The sequence below is a fragment of the Gracilinanus agilis genome, chromosome 6, assembly GCF_016433145.1.
Source record: "Gracilinanus agilis isolate LMUSP501 chromosome 6, AgileGrace, whole genome shotgun sequence".
In the NCBI taxonomy this organism is placed as follows: Eukaryota; Metazoa; Chordata; class Mammalia; order Didelphimorphia; family Didelphidae; genus Gracilinanus; species Gracilinanus agilis.
Genome location: NC_058135.1, coordinates 115,504,203 through 115,524,194, shown reverse-complemented (window position 1 = coordinate 115,524,194; position 19,992 = coordinate 115,504,203). Strand labels below are relative to the sequence as shown.

Sequence of the window (19,992 nt, the reverse complement as noted above, 5' to 3'; positions counted from 1 at the left end):
TGAATTTCTCTGAAAAGCACAGTATGGCTTTGCCCTTCATGTGCAAAGATTCTCCAACCACAGACTTTCAAATGTCAGAATAGGAGTAAGCCTGAAAGGACATCTGTCCAAACTCATTCCTTTAACTCTAGATATTGGAGGTCCCTGACTAGTGGATTCCAGAACTTTTAAGTCCAGCTTCAAGTAAAATGGCAGGCTATAGAGTTATTAAATTCATTTAAGCACGTATGAGCATATATATGTAAATAAGTATAATACATACACACACATGTCACTTGGCTTAGGCATGGCCCCACTTGACAGGGATTGTCTTTTACCTTAGGGTCCATTATTCAGTCTGAAATTGCTAGCCTGAGATTCCTTTCAGGGTGGATTCTCAGGGGAACAGAGAACAAATATAAGCTTTGGGGTCTCCAACTTACAAGCTAGTCTTAAAACTTGAGGTTCATCAGATTTTACTAGCCTACAAGTTTGGAGTTTCTCAATTCCATGTTAACACATATGTCCTTTAATAACTATTTCATAACCTCATCACTTTTCTTACTGACCTAGTTCCCTTATCCCCTCTAACCTTGTAGCAAGGTACTTTCTTGTCCAGGAATCATTGTCCTTTGTTAATTTCTTTTGACCATTAATAAATTATAATATCTCAGAGAATTGAGAGTCAGGTCTAGAGATGGGGAGGTCCCAGGTTCAAATCTGATCTCAGACACTTCCCAGCTATGTGACCCTGGGCAAGTCACTTAATCCCCATTGCCTATTCCTTACCACTCTGCCTTGGAACCAATACACAGTATTGATTCCAAGATGGAAGGTAAGGGTTTAAAATTTTTATATAATGATATGGGCATTGTGCAGAGATGGCAGGGACCCTGAATTTTTGTAGAATTGAACCAAAATCCTGAATTTAGGAGGCTCTGCCTCACAACACCTTTGCTTGCCCCTACTGGGAAGAGCAGCCTGGAGGATAATTTGGAGGACTTAACATTCAATAGCACTTTCACCTCCCTTAGAAACAGAGATAACATCACCAGTTTCCCCTTCCCCCAACCTCCTCAGAACTTCCATCCACCCCAGATTCCTTTATTCCCTCAGCTCCAAAAACTCCACTTTATCCTTCGGGCACAGAACCGAAGGCCCAGTCCCAAGCCACTCCCGACTGTAATATCCCTTTTTACCCGCCACTGCCTGGTACTTCGTCCATTCCTCAGCCTAGCCCACCCCACACCCGGAGCCCACTGAGCTGTGGTGAGAGGGCTCATCTTCTCCCCATGAGAGAGGTGCCCTATCCAGAGGGCTTGGCTCGGGGACAGGTTCCTTTCTCTATGAGAGATCTAGCCCAGATTAAGGAGAAGTTGGGTCGGTACTCTGAGAACCACACCAGATTCATTGAAGGGTTTAAATCCCTCACCCTACAGTATGATCTGTCTTGGTCAGACGTGCACATCATTCTTGCTACTTGTTGCACCCCAGATGAAAAGAATCTGGGACTTGGCCATAGCAGTAGGAGATGAGAAAGCCCTTGGTGGCACATGGGCAGGGGTCCCAGGCGCTGCTGCTGTCCCCGTACAAGACCCTGGATGGAATTATGGAAATGAGAGCCACCCTAGGCAAAGAAACCAAATGTTAGACTGCATTTTCCAAGCCATGGAGAGAGGCGTTAGGAGGCGAGTGCATTAGAGCAAACTTAGGGCAGTTACTCAAGGTAAAGAGGAGAATCCTGCTCTCTTCCTGTCCAGACTAGTAGAAGCTATGAAACAATATACAAATGTGGACCCCGACACTGATGAGGGGGCAACTATCTTACGCCTCCATTTTATAGGACAGTCAGCCCCAGACATCAGGCGGAAAATGCAAAAGCTTGATCTGGGACCCCAGACTCCAACTAAGCAATTACTAGATGTTGCTTTGAAGGTGTTTCACAACAGGGACCAGGGAATGGAGGAAGGACACACCCGAGAGAAACTGCTTGTAGCCACTCTCACTTCTTTGACCCTGACCCGTGGGCAGAAGCTGAGGGGCTCTTGCCATGCCTGTAGACGGTATGGACATGGGTCACGGGAGTGTCCTTCGAAGGAAAGACCACCCTCGTCTCCGTGCCCAGCCTGTGGGCAATGGGGACACTGGAAACGTCAGTGTCCCTCCTGGCAGAGACCCCGACGACCCAAGAGGCATCCTCCTATCTTCCAGTCTCCTGAAGAGTGGAAGAAAAGGGGTGCCTGAGGGCCGGCTTGCTCCCGGTTTCCATCACAATGGCTGAACCCAGGGTTAATCTTGAGGTGGAAGGTAAACGGACTATGTTTCTCAAAACGGGACCTACTTTTCCTGCCCTTCCTTCACACAATGGTCCTACATTGCCTTTGCAGCGTCAGGTAATTGGGAGAAGGGGGAGATACCTAGATGTAGGGATACCCTAGCCGGTGCCCATGAGGACAAACTATCCCAACATACATTTCTAGCCATCCCTTCTTCAATATGTCCTTTATTAGGAAGAGACATAATGGAGAAACTAAATTCTAAATTTTCCCTTATCTCAACTCAAAGTTCCCTAGACACTCCTTTGCCAAGACCTCCCACTATCTCATCAGAAATCTGGGAGAAAGTACCTTCTATTGTTTGGGATCAAGGCATGCCAGAAAGAGCTACTCAGTTACCCCTTAACTCTCCCCTCCTGCCAGTGCAAAAACCCAATGGGACTTGGCCTACGGTCCAAGACCTTGGGCATATTAATGGAGCAATAATTTCTGCACACCCCATTGTCCCTAGCCCATATACAATCCTAACTCAGATTCCAGGAAACTCTCAGGGGTTTTCTGTGATTGACTTGAAAGATGTTTTCCCCTGCATACCTCTACACCCAAAGTGTAGAATCCTTTTAGCCATTGAGTGGGTTTTCCCCTCAGACCCCAGACCCCAACAAGTCAGGTGTTGTGCCCTTTCACTGGACCTCTGAGACAGCCTGCACTATTTTGGGGCTGCCCTGAACAAAGACTTTAGAGCTCTAAAACTGACTAACAGCTCCATTTTACAATACGTGGATGACCTCTTGATTTCTAGCCCATTTGAACTGCAGTATGGGAAACCCTTTCTAACCTCTGATGTTCTTGTAGATACAGAAATTATTCACGGTTTTGTTCAGTTTTCTAAACAATTCGGGCAGATCCACCAGCTCTGGAGGGAATATGCTAACAAGAGCCTTCCCAAACCCTCCAGGGAGGAGAAAGAGGAATCCCTCCACCCAGCCACACCTGGAGATTTCTTATACCTGAAAACCTGGAGCAGATCAAACCAGCTAGCACCCCGATGGGATGGGCCCCATCACCTAATTTTGTCCACTTCCATAGCAGTAAAATTAGAGGGGCAGAATACATGGACTTATACCTCTCATATTAAACCCTTTAACCTCCCCCCAGAAACAGGTGGTGAAGGGGGAACAGATGTCACTCATTCCTGTGAGCTGCTGAAGGACCTCAAATTCCTCTTCTGCCAGAAGAACGAGCCTAAAGACGCTCTGGAATGGGTAGACCCCCATCCCTTTTCCTCCTGGTTCCCTTAAATCTCTTACTCCTTTTCTTACACTTTCTGTTTCTTTAATCTTGCCAGCTGGACAGAAAACCCCCAGATTTAAACCCTGCAGTTTTGTTTTTTTTTTAACATTATCACTTCTCTAGTTGCTTTTAGGATGAAAGCTCTCACTCATCATGGAAGATGCTGCTCCCAGCCTAGATCTCTGGACCTTGCCTAAAGTTGACACACCTCTCCCTCCAATGTAGGCAGGGCCAGCTATACAACCATACTCAGCTTTGAAGAAGCTACAGAAGATTGAGACCTTCGTCCCTTAGATATTTGGAGAGGGGGGAGATGACATGGGCATTGTGCAGAGATGGCAGGGACCCTGTACCCCTTAACTCAGGCTGTGAACAGGGAAATTCCCTTCCCCCTTCCTGCCCTGGTGACTCCCTAGGCAAAGACCATAGTCCTTGGAATTCCTTTAAGTTGAGATAAAGAAATACACCTCCTCCATAACATATCTCAGACATCCATACCAACCCCCTCTCCCCCACCAAATACCTGAGTGTTTACCACTCTAGAATCACATCCTCATCAAGAGACAGCATCACGTCCCCACAATTGTAAAAGTATATAATCCCCAGGATTGAGGGATTGGGGGCAGCCTCCCATGGCTGCTCCACTCATGCTGTCTTGCTGGCCATTAATCCTATCTTACTAATACATCTTTCTTTTTACTTTTAAGCTAAGTATGGAGTCCTCTCATTCTTGAGAATGATTTCCTTCCCGAACCCAGGGGTTCACCATTTGCACCCCTATAACATATAATATATGAGAAGAGATATTCATAAATGGACACCATAAATTTACCTCTACTTATCTAGCAGGTTTCCTTCACTGTCTTCAGCTTCCAGTCAATTTTCCAAGCAAGATTCAGTTTCTCACTTTGAACTTCCCAAATTGCTCCCTTTTATAGCTTTCTTAACCTCCTGGTATCCACCTCTCTGGATTAACACCTACTAAACTCTTAATTTCCTTGATTCAATTATTAGGAACCAGGGTTCTGCTCTGGAATTAGATCAACAGGACTGAAATCGCACCAGGGCTGGAGGAAGCAAGGAAAAAAATTCACATTTCATCATGGTCACATTATATCTGAAATACTTGTTACATTCAAGGTAACTGCAAGACAGTGAGGCTGGATGTTGTTTTCAAGGGATCTAGGTGGAAATGAAACCTATACATAAATCAGTGTAATACTAGTTAGGATTGGTCTATCTCCAGGATTGATCTCTTTTTTTCATTTGTAGAATAAAATAAGGGAGGGGTCCAATCTTCAGTCTCATTTTTATGTGGATTTTTTTTTTGAAATTTATTTAGAATATTTTTCCATGGTTATATGAGTCATCTTATTTCCCTCCACTCCTCCCACCCTCTTTCCATAGCCAACATGCAATTCCACTGAGTTTTACATGTATCATTGATCTAGACCTATTTCCATATTATTTATCTTTGCAATAGACTGATCATTTAGAGTCTACATCCCCAATCATATCCTTTAAGGGGATTTTAAATAGATAAACAGAGAAACAATTATGACCTTTGTATATAGGTTGAAGCGGACCCAATTAGGATGTAGACTCTTAATGACCACCCTAGAACAATTATAAATAATATGGATCCATGACATAGGAAGAAACCAGTGAAAATGTGCATTGGTTACTGGGGACTGGAGGGAGAGAGAGCAAGAACATGAATCATGTAACCATGGAAAAAATTTTTCTGAAAAATTAAAAATGGGTTATTTGTACATTTTTTCCTTGTGGAGAGTCCATTGTTTAACATTTATCAGCATGTAGATAATGAGCTCTTTATCATCAATAGGATCAAATAGCAAGTTCTCTTTTTGACATTTAAACCCCTCCACACAATCTGGCTACCTCCTACTTTCCCAGCCTTCTAGCACCCATTTCTCTCCTATATAATCTGTGATCCAGTGACACTGGCTTCCTTTCTCTTCTTAGAATAAATCTTTCCATCTCCTGACCCAGCACATTTTCACTAGATATCTGGGATGCCTAAAGTTTTCTCCCCTTTTCTTCTTTGTATCACTCCCCACCCTTCAAGTCCCAGTTATAATCACATGTTACACAAGAAGCCTTTCCTAATCTCCCTTAATGCTAGTTTTGTCTATTGAATTTTCTTAATATATCTTGTATAAAATTTATCCGTATTTCTTCGTATATTGCCTCTTCACAACTGGGATTATTTTTAAATGCCTTTTTTTTTGTATCCTCAGCCCTTAGCACAATATGGAGCATATAGGAAATGCTTAATAAATGCTTATTTATTAACTTGTTATATAATCTTGGAAATTAAATTTAATCAAGAAATAATAAAACTGCCTTAATTTTTCTACTTCTTTTGAACATTCTTTTTCTTTCTTCAATATATTTTGTTAATATTTCATTTGATATCCTTTCTTTTTTTCAAACATATTGAAGAAGGGCACTGGAAGGGTTACTGGGAGACATCAAAGGCAAAGGTAAGCTCAATGGTAAAGGCTGCTCCACTGTCCTTGAATTCCCAGGTCTACAGTCCAGGCAAACCTGTTTTTACTGACTACATTCTGGGTTCATTCATAACACTGAACTGGTTTCTGTATCAATGTTCTCCATGGCCTTCCTGAAAAAGTGATTCTACAATGCACTGTTAACTTAGAAAAAACGCAGAACTATTAAATAGTCATAAAATCACTCTTTAATCAAGGGAAAGGGGGATGAGGGCTACTTGGCCTCTTATGCAGAGCTGCGCCTTGTGCAGAGTCTAAAGGAACACTGCTTCGCTCTGCTCCCTGATCCCCCTGGGAGTGCCACCGAGCTAGATGACCACTCCCAGAACAAAGGAAATTGGGGAACTTATATACCATTTGGGAAGATCTGGGGGCTGGGAGAGATGATTGACATTGTACTGGTAAGGATGGGATTTATAATCAAGCTTGGGAAAGGAATCATAGCCAGAGGCTAGGGTGTAGGGGAAAGGGACTGCTTACACAATGGATACTAAAGGATGGTCCCTGCCCAGGTAGTCTTCCTGGGAAGGGTCTTTGATACAATGGGGAAGACTACCTAGGACCAAAGGGTATTTAGCATTTACTCTGGGGTCCATTATTCAGTCTGCAACTGCTAGCCTGAGATTCCCTCCAGGGTGGATTCTCAGGGGAACAGGGAACAAGCACAAGCTTTTGGGGTTTCCAATCTACAAACTATTTCTAAACTTGGGGTTCATCATACCTCACTAAGCTACACGTTTGGGAACTCTAGATTCCATGTCGACAGCACAAATACTCTATGGTGAAATAAGCTAACTCTAACTTTATTTCATCATATATCTAAATAAGAGTGGGCATCCATTGGAGCCTCAAATCTCTACCTCCCTTTACTCATATCCTAGCCATGATCATCATATAGCTCCTGACCCAAGAGATAAATGCCAAAAGGAATCATTTTTCATTTTCAACTTTTAATGAAATAGGAATGATGATATCATGTCTTTATGAAAGGTGTTAACTGAGGGGAAAAAAACACAGAACTATTGAATAGTAAGAAAAACTAATTAAAGAAAGGAGTTTATTGCTAAAATGTGGGCCTCCTCCAAGAGATGTGCACTACATCCTCACAAAAATTTCCCAGACTCTAGTAGCTCCAGTCACCAAACTCCTGGGAGTACCACTGAGCTAGATGACAACTCCATAGAGCCATTAAAGTGGGGAGCTTAAATATTTTTCTGGGGAATGGGAGGACTGAGGGGGATGGTTGATTTGGCTTTACAATAGAAACAAAGAAAATGAGGAGTCCCAGACGGGAATAACAAAACAATGAGAGGCTGATGCTTTACAATGTACACAAAAGGGAAAGATGCACCCAAAGGCTGAGCTATCTAGGTAAAAGACTTTGGCCTACGGGGAGAAACCTTTGGGACAAAAAGAGATATTTAACACCTGGTAGGATTAGTTCTCCCCCCACATACACCTAAAGTACCTTAAAGTATATTGTTAATCTCTGACCCTGAGGCTGGACTTTCTCCTCTGGGAGAAACTCTCATTTGACAAGGTCAAACTAGGGGCTTTTCACATTTAAGCTAACTAAACTGGGGGTCATTGAATCTTTTTTTTTTTAAACCCTTAACTTCTGTGTATTGACTTATAGGTGGAAGAGTGGTAAGGGTGAGCAATGGGGGTCAAGTGACTTGCCCAGGGTCACACAGCTGGGAAGTGTCTGAGGCCGGATTTGAACCTAGGACCTCCTGTCTCTAGACCTGGCTCTCAATCCACTGAGCTACCCAGCTGCCCCAGGTCATTGAATCTTATTAGGCTACAAGTTTGGGGGCTTCTACATTCCATGTTGACAAAAGTCATCAAATTTATTGTTCAAGAATTGCTGTAAAAATAACAATCTTTTTTACAAAATATTTTATTTCCCTAATTACATGTAATAACAATTTTAAAGACCCTTTTTCTAAAATTATAAAATCCAAATTGTCCCCCCTCCCTTTCTTTATCTCCCAAACAGCCAGAAATGTTAAGCAATTTGATCTGGGTTATACATGTATGACAATGCAAAACATATTTCCATATTAGCCATTGTTGTGAGACAGTGATGGGGAAACTTTTTAAAGAGGGGGCCAAAGGAAAGGAAATGCTCTTCTGTCAGTCTGTTTCTGAGGCAACTCTTTCGAAGTTTCATTGTATTGCATCCTACTCATTGTATTCATTAGATTAGGAATAATGTCATGTGGCTGGATAGAACTTTTCAGGCTCCCCCCCCCCCAATCTGTTTGCCCATCACTGTTGTGAGAAAAAAAATTCATATGAATACCAAAACCCCCAAGTGAAAACACAAATAACCTAAAGTGAAAAATAGAACACTTTGATCTGCATTCTGATTCCAACAGTTCAGTCTTTGAAGGTGGATAGCAAAAGGTAACAATAATTTAATTTTACACTGAAAAACCAGTTTGGATACATTTTCTCCTTTGAGTCTAATAACCACTTTGAGCAGTAGGTAGTGAAAATGCAACTATATTTCTATATGCAATGAAAAAAAGTCTTGACCCAGTATTTTGACCAACTCCTATTGAATTCTCATTTTGTGGGATGTTTTTTTTTTTCCTGAAATGACTTCTTTGTTCAATCGGTGTTGGCTTAGAATTATGGACTTCTTAACTCCATACCGACTGCAGAGTAAAAATGTTTTGAAATGAATTATCATTTACAATACACAGATCAGGCCAGATCTCTATTAAGTTTGGAGCTCTTTAAGGAGTATCTGGAATAGATCTTGGTGTAGAAAAGCTTTCAGGCAGGAATATTTCATATGTCATTATGTGTGGAGTGAGAAATTAGAGTATTTTTCTCTAGTTATTAATTTCTAAAAGCTGGTGTTTCACACACACATCCTTACAGAAGCTTTACAGCTTTAAGTGAGTCTGTCTGAGGATTGCCCTGGCCAGGAGTCCCAGGCTGATGGTTGGTCTTAGATCCTGAAGTACCCCTGAGCAAATCTTAAGTACCTTTTTATCTTCTCCGTATTTGGATTTCTGAGGCTTCTTCCAGGAGGTCAAGTCCAAAGACTTGACTGATCCTCCTATCAGCCCCTCCAAGATAATCCAGTCCCAATGAATTATTCCTCACCTTGTATTTGTCTCCAACCTCCTGATCATTTCTTAAAATACTGATTTGCTTGGATGTATCCACTGTGAAGCTATTCTCCAATTTCTTGAAGATGTTAATTAGCTTGAATGTGTTCATTGTAAAGCCATGGTAAAGCAGGTCAACATTGTAATGTTTAAAATTTTGAGGCCGGTTGTAGCTTAATAACTTTATTAAATCAAAAGTAGTAGTGGTGGTGGTGGTAGTAAAGAGAGGGAAAAATAGGAGAGGTAGAGAGAGACTTGGCTTTCTAATCTGTAGATCACCTTCATGGGGACTCCTCCCTACACTCCAATACACGTCCAATCTGCTCCTCCACACCAAAGACCTCAATTTACTGCCGGGCTCAGTTTATAAACTCTTTTCTTCACCCATTAACTCTTTAACTTCCTTTATCTGAGGCTGTCTATACCTGCATTTACTGAGTGGTATCTGACCTCCAGGTCACAAGGAGATGAAGTTAAATAAAAGCCATAGTGGAGAGAGAAGTTTGCTTGCTACAACACTCTGTCTTCAACTGTTGTAAAAATGTTATAATCCCTTCTGAGAGACTTGATTGTTGGAGATCAGGATTCTCCAACAAGTAAGGGATTTTTCTGTGAATTTTTGGGCATTTGTCTTGGGTCAATGCCTTGAGCCTCCCTCTCCCCCCACCTACAATCTCTCTCTCTCTTAATAAAGAATTACATTTTAAAACGATTCATTTCTTTGGTCACATTTTTTAAATAAGTGGTCAAAGAGGGTGAACTTTGAAATTCCCACGGTCCTCTCAATTTCTACTCCATACGATTACAATTCCATTCTCTTCCTCCTCCTCTACTAGAGGACAAGGAATAAAAACACACCTCGTGGAGTCATGGAGACCTCAGGAAATTGATTTTGGGGAATTTGTCTTGGTTTAAAGACTTGAAACAGAGCCCCTTCCCCAATATCTCTCTCAATAAAATGTTATGTTTTAAATGCTTAATTTTCCCGTTAATATATTTTTTAAAAAGTGGTTAAAGAGGGTGAACTTTGAGATTTCCAAGGTCCCCTCAATTTCTACTCCATCTAGATGGTGCCATGACTTCAGTTAGAGAATGGAGAGTACTACAATTTGTGTGTAATTTGGGCCCTAACTAGTTACAAGATAACCCTGGCTAGTGAGCTAGTGACTAAGTGACTAGTATGCTAGTTTTTAAAATATCTCAGGCCTGAGTCTGAGAATGGACAAACTAGGGACTGATTCACAAGATGCAGCATCTCAGGCAGGAGAGTGAGTGTGAATCAGGGAAAAAGGAGCTGGCAAAAGATCTTGTTTTAGGAGTCTAGATTGAGCAGCTAGTGCTGTAGGGCAGAGCCCTGACTGAGGAGCCCTACCTAGCTGAAGCTTTAAAGGTTTAAAGGTTTAAAGGGACTAGTGTGCTAGTTGACAAGATACCTCAAGAGGCTGAGGGTGAGCGAAACTTGAGCCTGGGATAATGAGTGACCCAGGGTCTGATTCACAGGGCTGAGTGAATCAGGGAAATTTGTTGGTAGTTGTAGAATTCTAACTTTTGCTGATGATTGAAGACTAGAGTTTAAAACTGGAGATGAAACATAGGATTGATACAGTATGTAATAGAGGAGAAGAAACAGCAGGCTATGAGCCAAAAAGGAGAGGACCCAAGCCTATCCCTTGGGACAGCCCAATTGGATCTAAATTAAAAGCTTAGAATAAGTCTTCCCATTTTTTAGCTTTCGATCAAAAGGTTTTTATTCACTACTGTTGTACTAAATGGATTAGATTAGAAGTGGACAGCTGAAACCAGATATATTGGCCAAGATTAGAGTCAGAAGAAGAATCAGTTTGTGAGAGTTTATATTTGTACATCAGTAGGAGAAAGTCTAGCACTGAGGAAGAAATTTTGGTGTTAAGGAAAAAGGCAGAAGAGAATAAAGCAGTAGTGGTAGCCAGAGAAAAGACAGGGAGGGTGATAGAAAGGGAGGGAGAGAAAGGGAAGGATTCTGAATCAGGAGGGGAAGTGCAGAGGACTTGGGACCCATTGGAGTCTGTCCTGCCACCACCCCCTTGTCCAGCCCCTTCTCCCGTAGTTCCCATTTCCTAGGCACCACCAGCCCCTGTTCCTGCTCAGGTCTCCATTTCTGTCCTTATTCCTATAAGATAAGCATAGATGGAAGGCATCTTCCCATCTATACTGTCCTCCTGGCCAGATTCAATATTACCTTCTAAATTAATAAATTTCTCTTTTTATTTTTAAGCGAAGCTTTGGAGTCTTCCATTCTTGCAAAGGTCACTTTTACTGAACCTAGAGGGTTCACCTCAAACTTCCCATAACATTTGGTGCCCAATGTGCTTGGCTTTCCTGAAACTTCTCATTTTTGGAGTGACATCTTTGTGGGACGTCTTTCACTCTCTTTCCCATCAGCCCCAGAGTTTGGGCCTCTGGATTTGGAAGATGTTCTAATTTGGAGGAGACTTGCCCCAGTGCTCAGCTGAGTGCTAAAAGTCAGGCAACCTCTTGTTTGTGGATGAAAGAAAGCATTTTGCCCTAAGGGTTTTAGCACCTGGGACCTGACCTTCACCTAGTAGCTTACTTCTCCAAACAATTAGATTCAGTCAGCCAAGGGTGGTCATCAGGCTTGGGAGTTGTTTCAGCCACAGTTCTCATGGCAGAAAAAGTATCTAAGCTAACTCTGGGCCAACCCTTAGAAATTCTGAATCTCCCCCACCCCAGGGTCCTCAACATTCTGGAAACTAGAGGCCACAGATGGTTCACAGGGGGCTGTCTTAAAAAATACAGGACTCTTCAGCTACACATATTGGGTGTCACCCTAAGGGGGACATGGTGAAATAAGGAACTGTCCTAGAGGGACAAGGGGTCTTCATAATAGACCATATTATAATATTATATAAAAATAGATGTAAAATATACAAATATAAATATAAATAATAGATATAAAAGGGCATGGCCAATCAGAAAATCCATCTAAGGTCACAGCTTTATTCTTGGAAGCTTGGTTTTGGAGTTATAGGCACTGAGGAAACCCAGATCTGTGGCAGTAAAGGTAAGTCTTTCACCTCTGAAGTATTTTTTATGAATTTCAGTCAGTAACTTCTATTCAAGAAAAGCCATGAAGGTTATTTTTCCCCAAGATGGAGGAGTATGGAAATACTAGATGTGAAAAAAGGAATTCTTTGTTCCCTTTTGCCTATTTTGACTAAATCAACATAAACTTGAACTAGGTGGAAGAGCTGGCAAACCACTTAGTGAATTCACACCCTCTACCTAGTACTAGGTGAGAAGCCAGCAAGGTCCTTGGAGAGCTCCATGCTTTTTTCTGACCCAGTGAGAAACGTTTTCTTTTAAGAATTCACGAGAGAGTTCACACCCTCAGAAACTAACTTTTAGAGTTCACACCCTCAAAAACTGTGAACCCTCTGGGCACTGTGATTATGCCCTGTGATTGGCCCCTCTGAAGGGAGATAGAGACAAGGAATCACCATAAAAGCAAGCCCTGAATTGAGTCTGGGAGATGGTCTTGGAGAAGATTGTCTGAAGAGGTTCTCTTCTGGAGATAGTCTTCTAGAGTTAGCCTTCTAACTGGGAGAGCCTTCCAGGGAGCTTGCTGGGGTCTGTGGCTTGGATTGTGGACTTGGAACTTGGCTTCAACTTAGACTCTGACTGCTGGACTAATACATTGGGTGAGTGAAAGGTTGACTACTTTCCTAGTTTCCTAAGACACTAGCAACCATCTTGGAGGAGGAGGCCCCATATTTACTCACCACCAGCATTCCTGGTTGAGAGCTTTTAGGTTGCTATCCCCCTCATGTTTCTCTTCTTTATTATTCCCTCTCTATTTGTAAATAAATTTCTGACTCAACATATAATAAATATCAGCAACAACATAATTTCATAAAATTATTGTCCAACCATTAAATTTAACCCTTACATAGCTCAATGAAAAAGAGTTGATAAAACAGAGAGAATCTTTAAAGTGTTTTAGGTTACCTAAGGATAGGAGTACTTTGATTCAGATTATATGAAAGATATAACATTTTTTAAAATGTCATTTCTAATCCCAGATTTAGTTACAAAATGTCATTTATTTATTTATTTATTTTTTGCACTGAGTTGATGGTTGATTACCTAGCTTGAAATTGGACTTGGGAGAGATTCAAGATTTTCTAGACCTCCAAGCCCAAAATATAAAATGCAGTTGACTACTATGTTTCTTTCTCTAAGTTGTTCCTGTGCTGATATCTGAGAGGCCATTAATTGTACATCTATATATATTTAGAATAAAACCATATTCTAGATATAGTACTAAGATAACTTGGAGTTTAAAACTCATATCTTAAAATGGGTCAAAAATTAATATTAACTATTGCTAAATGTCCATTAAATGCTTATTATACCGAACAATTTCAATCTTCATATTTAGGTAGAATTTTTGAAATTCTTAAGAGAGGTTGAATTTTTGGAATGTCCAAGGATAAGGCAAATGCCTCCTTTTTTTCACTGATTCACGACTTGCGGGAGACCTTGGACATGGCACTTTGTGGTTGGAAGGGAGTGGTGAACTACCTAAACCAAGATGCTGAAAATAGAAGAAGGAATAAATTAGGTTTTTTTTTGATAACCCATCCACGAAATGACCCAAACTTTTCAGGCCAAATGAATAGGGCCTTGCCAGCTGCATTGACTTTGATGGGATCCAGATAAAAAGTATCTATTAAAGGCCCTGTTTCTCTGAGTGGCTCACAACAGTTATTGCATTGTCATATTTGCTATTGTCTTTTCCTCTTCTCAATCTTAAGAAAATTATATTTCTCTTTCAGAGGTGAGAAGCTGAAAGTGGCCAGAGGATCTTGGGAGGTAAATAAACTCAAGCAGAGAAGCCCTGAAGACCCATTATCCTACTCAGAAACATATCTGTGGTTAATTTACCAAAAAACCTCCTCGAGGTAAAGCTCACCTACCCTGTGTGCATGAAGCACTTCAACCAAATAGTGACCTTGGCCTGTGGTCAAAGCTTTTGCCAACAGTGCCTGATCTGGAGCTTGGGAGAAGTTGACCGCCTCCATCCTTGTCCTGAGTGCAGAAGAGTCTTTCAGATGAACTCCTTAGAACACTCCCTCTCAGAAGAGCCCACAGATAATGAACATTACGTATATCTGAACTCCCAAGAGTTGACTGATGAACATGGTCTGGAGGAGCATATCTATGAATGTATCCCATCTGAAGATGAAGGTGAGGGTATCTGTGAGCATATGGCTGCATTCAAAGACCAAAAGAATATCTGTGGCTGTGTCACATGTGAAGATGGAGGTGAGCATATCTATGAGGCTATGGCTGCATTAAAAGTCCAAAAGCGTGTCTGTGACATTGTCCCAGGTGAAGATGAAGGTGAGGATATCTATGAAGATATGGCTGCATTGAAAGACCAAAAGCATATCTGTGACTGTGTCACATGTGAAGATGGAGGTGAGCATATCTATGAGGCTATGGCCGCATTGAAAGCCCCAAAGCGTGTCTGTGACAATGTCCAAGGTGAGGTTATCTATGAGGATATGGCTGCATTGAAAGACCAAAAGCATATCTGTGACTGTGTCACATGTGAAGATGGAGGTGAGCATATCTATGAGGCTATGGCCGCATTGAAAGCCCCAAAGCGTGTCTGTGACAATGTCCAAGGTGAGGTTATCTATGAGGATATGGCTGCATTGAAAGACCAAAAGCATATCTGTGACTGTGTCACATGTGAAGATGGAGGTGAGCATATCTATGAGGCTATGGCCGCATTGAAAGCCCCAAAGCGTGTCTGTGACAATGTCCAAGGTGAGGTTATCTATGAGGATATGGCTGCATTGAAAGACCAAAAGCATATCTGTGACTGTGTCACATGTGAAGATGGAGGTGAGCATATCTATGAGGCTATGGCTGCATTAAAAGCCCCAAAGCGTGTCTGTGACAGTGTCCCAGGTGAAGATGAAGGTGAGGTTATCTATGAAGATATGGCTGCATTGAAAGACCAACAGCGTATCTGTGTCCCACATGAAGATGAAGGTGAGCATATTTATGACTGTATCCCATATGAAGATGAAGGTGAGCATATCTATGACTATGTCACATATGATGATGAAGGTGAACATATCTATGACTATGTCACATATGATGATGAAGGTGAACATATCTATGATTATATAGTTGCATTGAAAGACCAACAGACTTTGAAAAAGGGAATGACAGAAGAAGAGAAAAGAAATCTCTGCTTACAAGAGATTCATTTAACAGAAGCCAAATACTGCAAGACTCTTAAAGACATAGAAAAGAATTACATGAATCCTCTGAAGCTGTTGCTGAGCCCTCTGGAAAGGACAGCTATCTTTATTAACCTGGAGGAGCTAATTAAAGTGCAGGAGAGCTTTCTAAGGGCCATTGATGTATCAGTGATGGCTGGAGGGAACAGGCTGGCTAAAGTCTTTCTAGAATTCAAAGAAAAGCTACTGGTCTATGGGGAATACTGCAGCAACATGGAGTATGCCCAGAAGACTCTGAGTCATCTTCTTGTCAGTCGAGAAGATTTCAGGCAAAAAGTAAAGGAGTGCAGCTTGAAGGTCCATTACGGGCATTTTGCATTAGAAGATCTGCTAGTTGTGCCAATGCAACGGATTCTGAAGTATCATCTCCTTCTGAAGGAACTCCTCAAGCACTCTGCAGACCCTCAGGAGAGACAGCAGCTCCAGCAAGCACTGGAGGCCATGCAGGACTTGGCAATGCACATAAATGAAGTCAAAAGGGACAAAGAAACCTTGAAGAAAATCAGTGAATTTCAGAATTCCATAGAAAACTTGCAAGTGAAACTGGAAGAATTTGGGAAGCCAAAGATTCATGGGAAATTGAAAGTCCAATGCATCTCCAGAAACCATACCAAACAGGATAGGCATTTATTTTTGTTTGATAAAGTGGTGCTTGTCTGTAAGATAAAAGGCACTAAGTACAAGCTCCAAGAGATCCTTGATCTGCTCTTTTACAAGATGACAGATGATGCAGTGAATAATAAGAACACTAGGAAGTGGTTTTATGGGTTCTCCTTAATTCACCTGCAAGGAAAGCAGGGCTTCCAGTTTTTCTGCAAGACTGAAGACATGAAAAGAAAATGGATGGAGCAGTTTGAAATGGCAATGTCCAACATTAAACCAGAGAAGGCCAATGCAAACCATCACAACTTCCAGATGAACACATTCGACAAGACAATCAACTGTGAAGCATGTAAGATGTTCTTAAAGGGGACTTTCTATCAAGGCTATCTTTGCACTAAATGTGGGGTGGGAGCACATAAGGAATGCTTAGAAGTGATTCCACCTTGCAAGATTACTTCTCCTAAGAACCTGAACATACTAGGTGTGAGAGTGCTTCCTAAGTTGGTGGCAATGCAGAGTTACCATGGTATTCCATCTCCACCTGGCAAGTCAGGGTTAACATTCCAAGCAGGTGATGTGATTGAACTTCTTAGAGGTCCCCCTGACTCTCAGTGGTGGGAAGGAAGGTTAATGCAAACCAAGAAGTCAGGTTATTTTCCTAGTTCATCTGTGAAGCCCTGGTCTGAGGAGAGCCAGCCTCCAAGCAGCAGGACCCTATCTGGAGAAATAGACTGTACAAGATACCGTTGGTTTGCAGGTAATATGGAGCGAGAAGAGGCTGAAAAAGTGTTGAAATCTCTTAAAAGTGGGACATACTTGATCAGAGAAAGACCTGAGGAAGCTGAGCCATTTTCCTTAAGCATAAAGTTCAAGTATGAAGTGAAACACATTAAGGTGATGAAGAAAGCCAACTCAATTTACATCACAGAATCTAAGATGTTTGAAAGCCTATTGGAGTTGGTAGAATACTACCAAAGCCACTCACTTAAAGAGGGTTTTGAAGACCTGGACACCACATTGGAATACCCATACAAATTTCCATTATATTCAGGCTCAAAAGCCTCTACCTGGTCTCTAGTGTACAATCCCCGTGTCATTGGCATGAGCATGGCCATCAATAAGTTTGCAGCCAGTGACTTGTCAGAGCTCCCATTGCAAGAGGGCAGTGTGGTGAGGATGCACAATAGGTTTGGTGATGTCCAGTGCTTGTGTAAGGAAGAGGCCAGTGGAAGGACTCTTCAGTCTCCCTCAAGTTAATGTGGAGGGGAGGAGGGTTTGCAGTTGGAAGAATAATCTAAGAAAATGGAGGGGATTACTATAGCACGTGGTTCATTTTAAGAACTGAGGGAACCACACTGACTCAATTGTGGAAGTAGTTTAGTTCACCTTTTATTCAGTTATGGGCTTAGGCCAAGTTCTGTCCTGTGAGAAGATTATTTAGTTTGGCAATTGAGAGGAAACCTTATTGTATTGCTTGAAACTAGCCCTGCATGGCTGGGAAAGTGGACCACCTCTTTCTGCTATTTAGAGTCCTTTTACCAAGGACCTAGGTCTTGTTGACCATTAAGACACTCAGAACCTAAGTTTCAGGCAAAGTTTTCTCATAATAGTTCTTTTCAAACAATCCATGTCTTATTTAAAAAACAGCCCCATATTTATCCTTCAGTCATTATTTCCATGGTCCTTTGATTATTTACAAATACTTGGGGAGTATTGGTACATCTCTTTTCCTGAATTTAGGGAATTATTCCTGTTCCCTCTCCCCCTCAGAACTTGTTAAGCCCCTAATCTTTCATCTAATTAGAAATCAGATTATTTAATGTTGTACTGTTTCCTTTTGATTAATTAGTTTTATTTGATTAATTGGTTTGAATGTATAAAAATGTCTACTTTCCCTGTATTCAGGGTTCAGCCCTAAAATAAAGATGGGGATTGGTCCCAATTTGTCCTACAGTTATGATGCATTGCCTAATAAGTTGATATGTTCAGATTAAACTGTTTCTCTGTTATTTCAATACTCCCCTTCCCAAACCCCTCCTTTTCCCTTTCTACTTCTCTAAATGGTAAGATAGAATTCTATACCTCAATAAGTCTGGTTGTTCTTCCCTCTCAGAACTGATTCCACTGAGAGTAAGGTTCAATTATTACCTGTTACTACTCTCTTCCTCCCCATTTTATAATAGTATTCTCCCCCAACATACACCTCTTTATGTGGTATAATTTACCCCATTTTACCTCTTCCTTTGCATTTCTCTAAGTACAATACTCTTTTTTTTCCCTAATCTTTTATAGATATATATATATATATATGTCATCCTGTACAGCTTCATACTACAACTTCTGTCTATGTATAATCTGCTAAGGTAATGAAAACAATTTTTAAGAGTTACAGATATTTCCCCAATCAACAAATGGTCAAGGGACATGAATAGGCAGTTTTCACAGGAGGAAACCAAAACTATCAATAAGCACATGAAAAAGTGTTCTAAATCCCTACTGATTAGAGAATTGCAAATTAAAACCACTCTGAGGTACCACCTCACACTTAGCAGATTGGTCAATATGACAGCAAAGGTAAGTGATAAATGTTGGAGGGAATGTGGCAAAATTGGGACACCAATAAACTACTGGTGAAGTTGTGAATTGCTCCAACCATTCTGCAGGGCAATTTGGAACTATGCACAAAGAGCTTTAAGAGACTGCCTGCCCTTTGACCCAGTCATACTACTGCTGGATTTGTACCCCAAAGGGATATTAAGGAAAGATTCTTTTTCAAAAATATTTATAGCTGCACTCTTTGTGGTGGTAAAAAATTGGAAAATGAGGGAGTGTCCATCAATTGGGGAATGGCTGAATAAATTGTGGTGTCTGTTGGTCATGGAATATTATTGTGCTGAATGGAATAATGAACTAGAGGATTTCCGTGTGAAATGGAACAGCCTCCAGGAGTTGATACAGAGGGAAAGGAGCAGAACCAGAAGAACATTGTCCAAAGAGACTGATACACTGTGGCACAATAAAATGTAATGGACTTCTCTACTAGCAGCAATGCAATGATCCAGGACAATCCAGAGGAACTTGTGAGAAAGAACTCTATCCACATCAAGAGAAAAAACTGTGGATCCAGAAATGCATTAGAAAAATATATGCTCAATCATGTAGTTCAATAAGGATGTGATTCAGGTTTTGATGTTAAAGGTTCACTCTACCATAAATATGAATAACATGGAAATATGTTTGAACAATGATACAGGTATAACCCATTGGAATTGCTTGTTGCCTTTGGGAGGGGGGAGGAGAAAGTCATGGAGGAGGGGTTCATGAATCATGTGACCATTGAAAAATATTCTCAATAAAAAAATTTAAAAAATATTACAGTTATCATTTTTCCATATGGGAATATAATCAATTTGATTCGAAGCCCTTAAATTTTTTTTCTCAAATACCTCCTTGATCACATGGGTTGATGGGGACATGATTGGGAATGTAGACTGTAAGCCATCACCCTAATGCAAATGAGACTTGATCAATGACATATGTAAAACTCAGTGCAATTACTCTTTGGCTATGGGGTAGGGGGGTGGTAAGAGGGGAGGGAAAGAACATTGAATCATTTAACCATGGAAAAATATTCTAAATCAATTAATCAAATAAAATTTTTCAATTAAATTTTTTTTCTTTCTTGTTTACCTTCTTACAATTTTCTTGAATTTTGTATTTGAACATCAAATTTCCCATTTAATTCTGGTATTTTCTTTAGGAATGCTTGGAAATCTTCTATTTTATTAAAATGCCCATATTTTTTCCCTGAAATTACATGGTCAGTTTTGATGAGTAGGTGATTCATGGTTGTATACCCAGTTCT

General features: G+C 41.0%; 1 protein-coding gene across 1 annotated transcript; it reads left to right on the top strand.

The window, feature by feature from the left end:
* Positions 1-2,044: 2,044 nt before the first annotated feature.
* On the top strand, positions 2,045-17,384 carry LOC123252332 (guanine nucleotide exchange factor VAV2-like). Its single transcript, XM_044681693.1, has 4 exons — positions 2,045-2,240; positions 3,414-3,520; positions 14,250-14,454; positions 15,388-17,384. The coding sequence occupies exons 1-4, from the start codon at positions 2,045-2,047 to the stop codon at positions 17,382-17,384; spliced, it is 2,505 nt and encodes an 834-aa protein (XP_044537628.1).
* Positions 17,385-19,992: the final 2,608 nt, after the last annotated feature.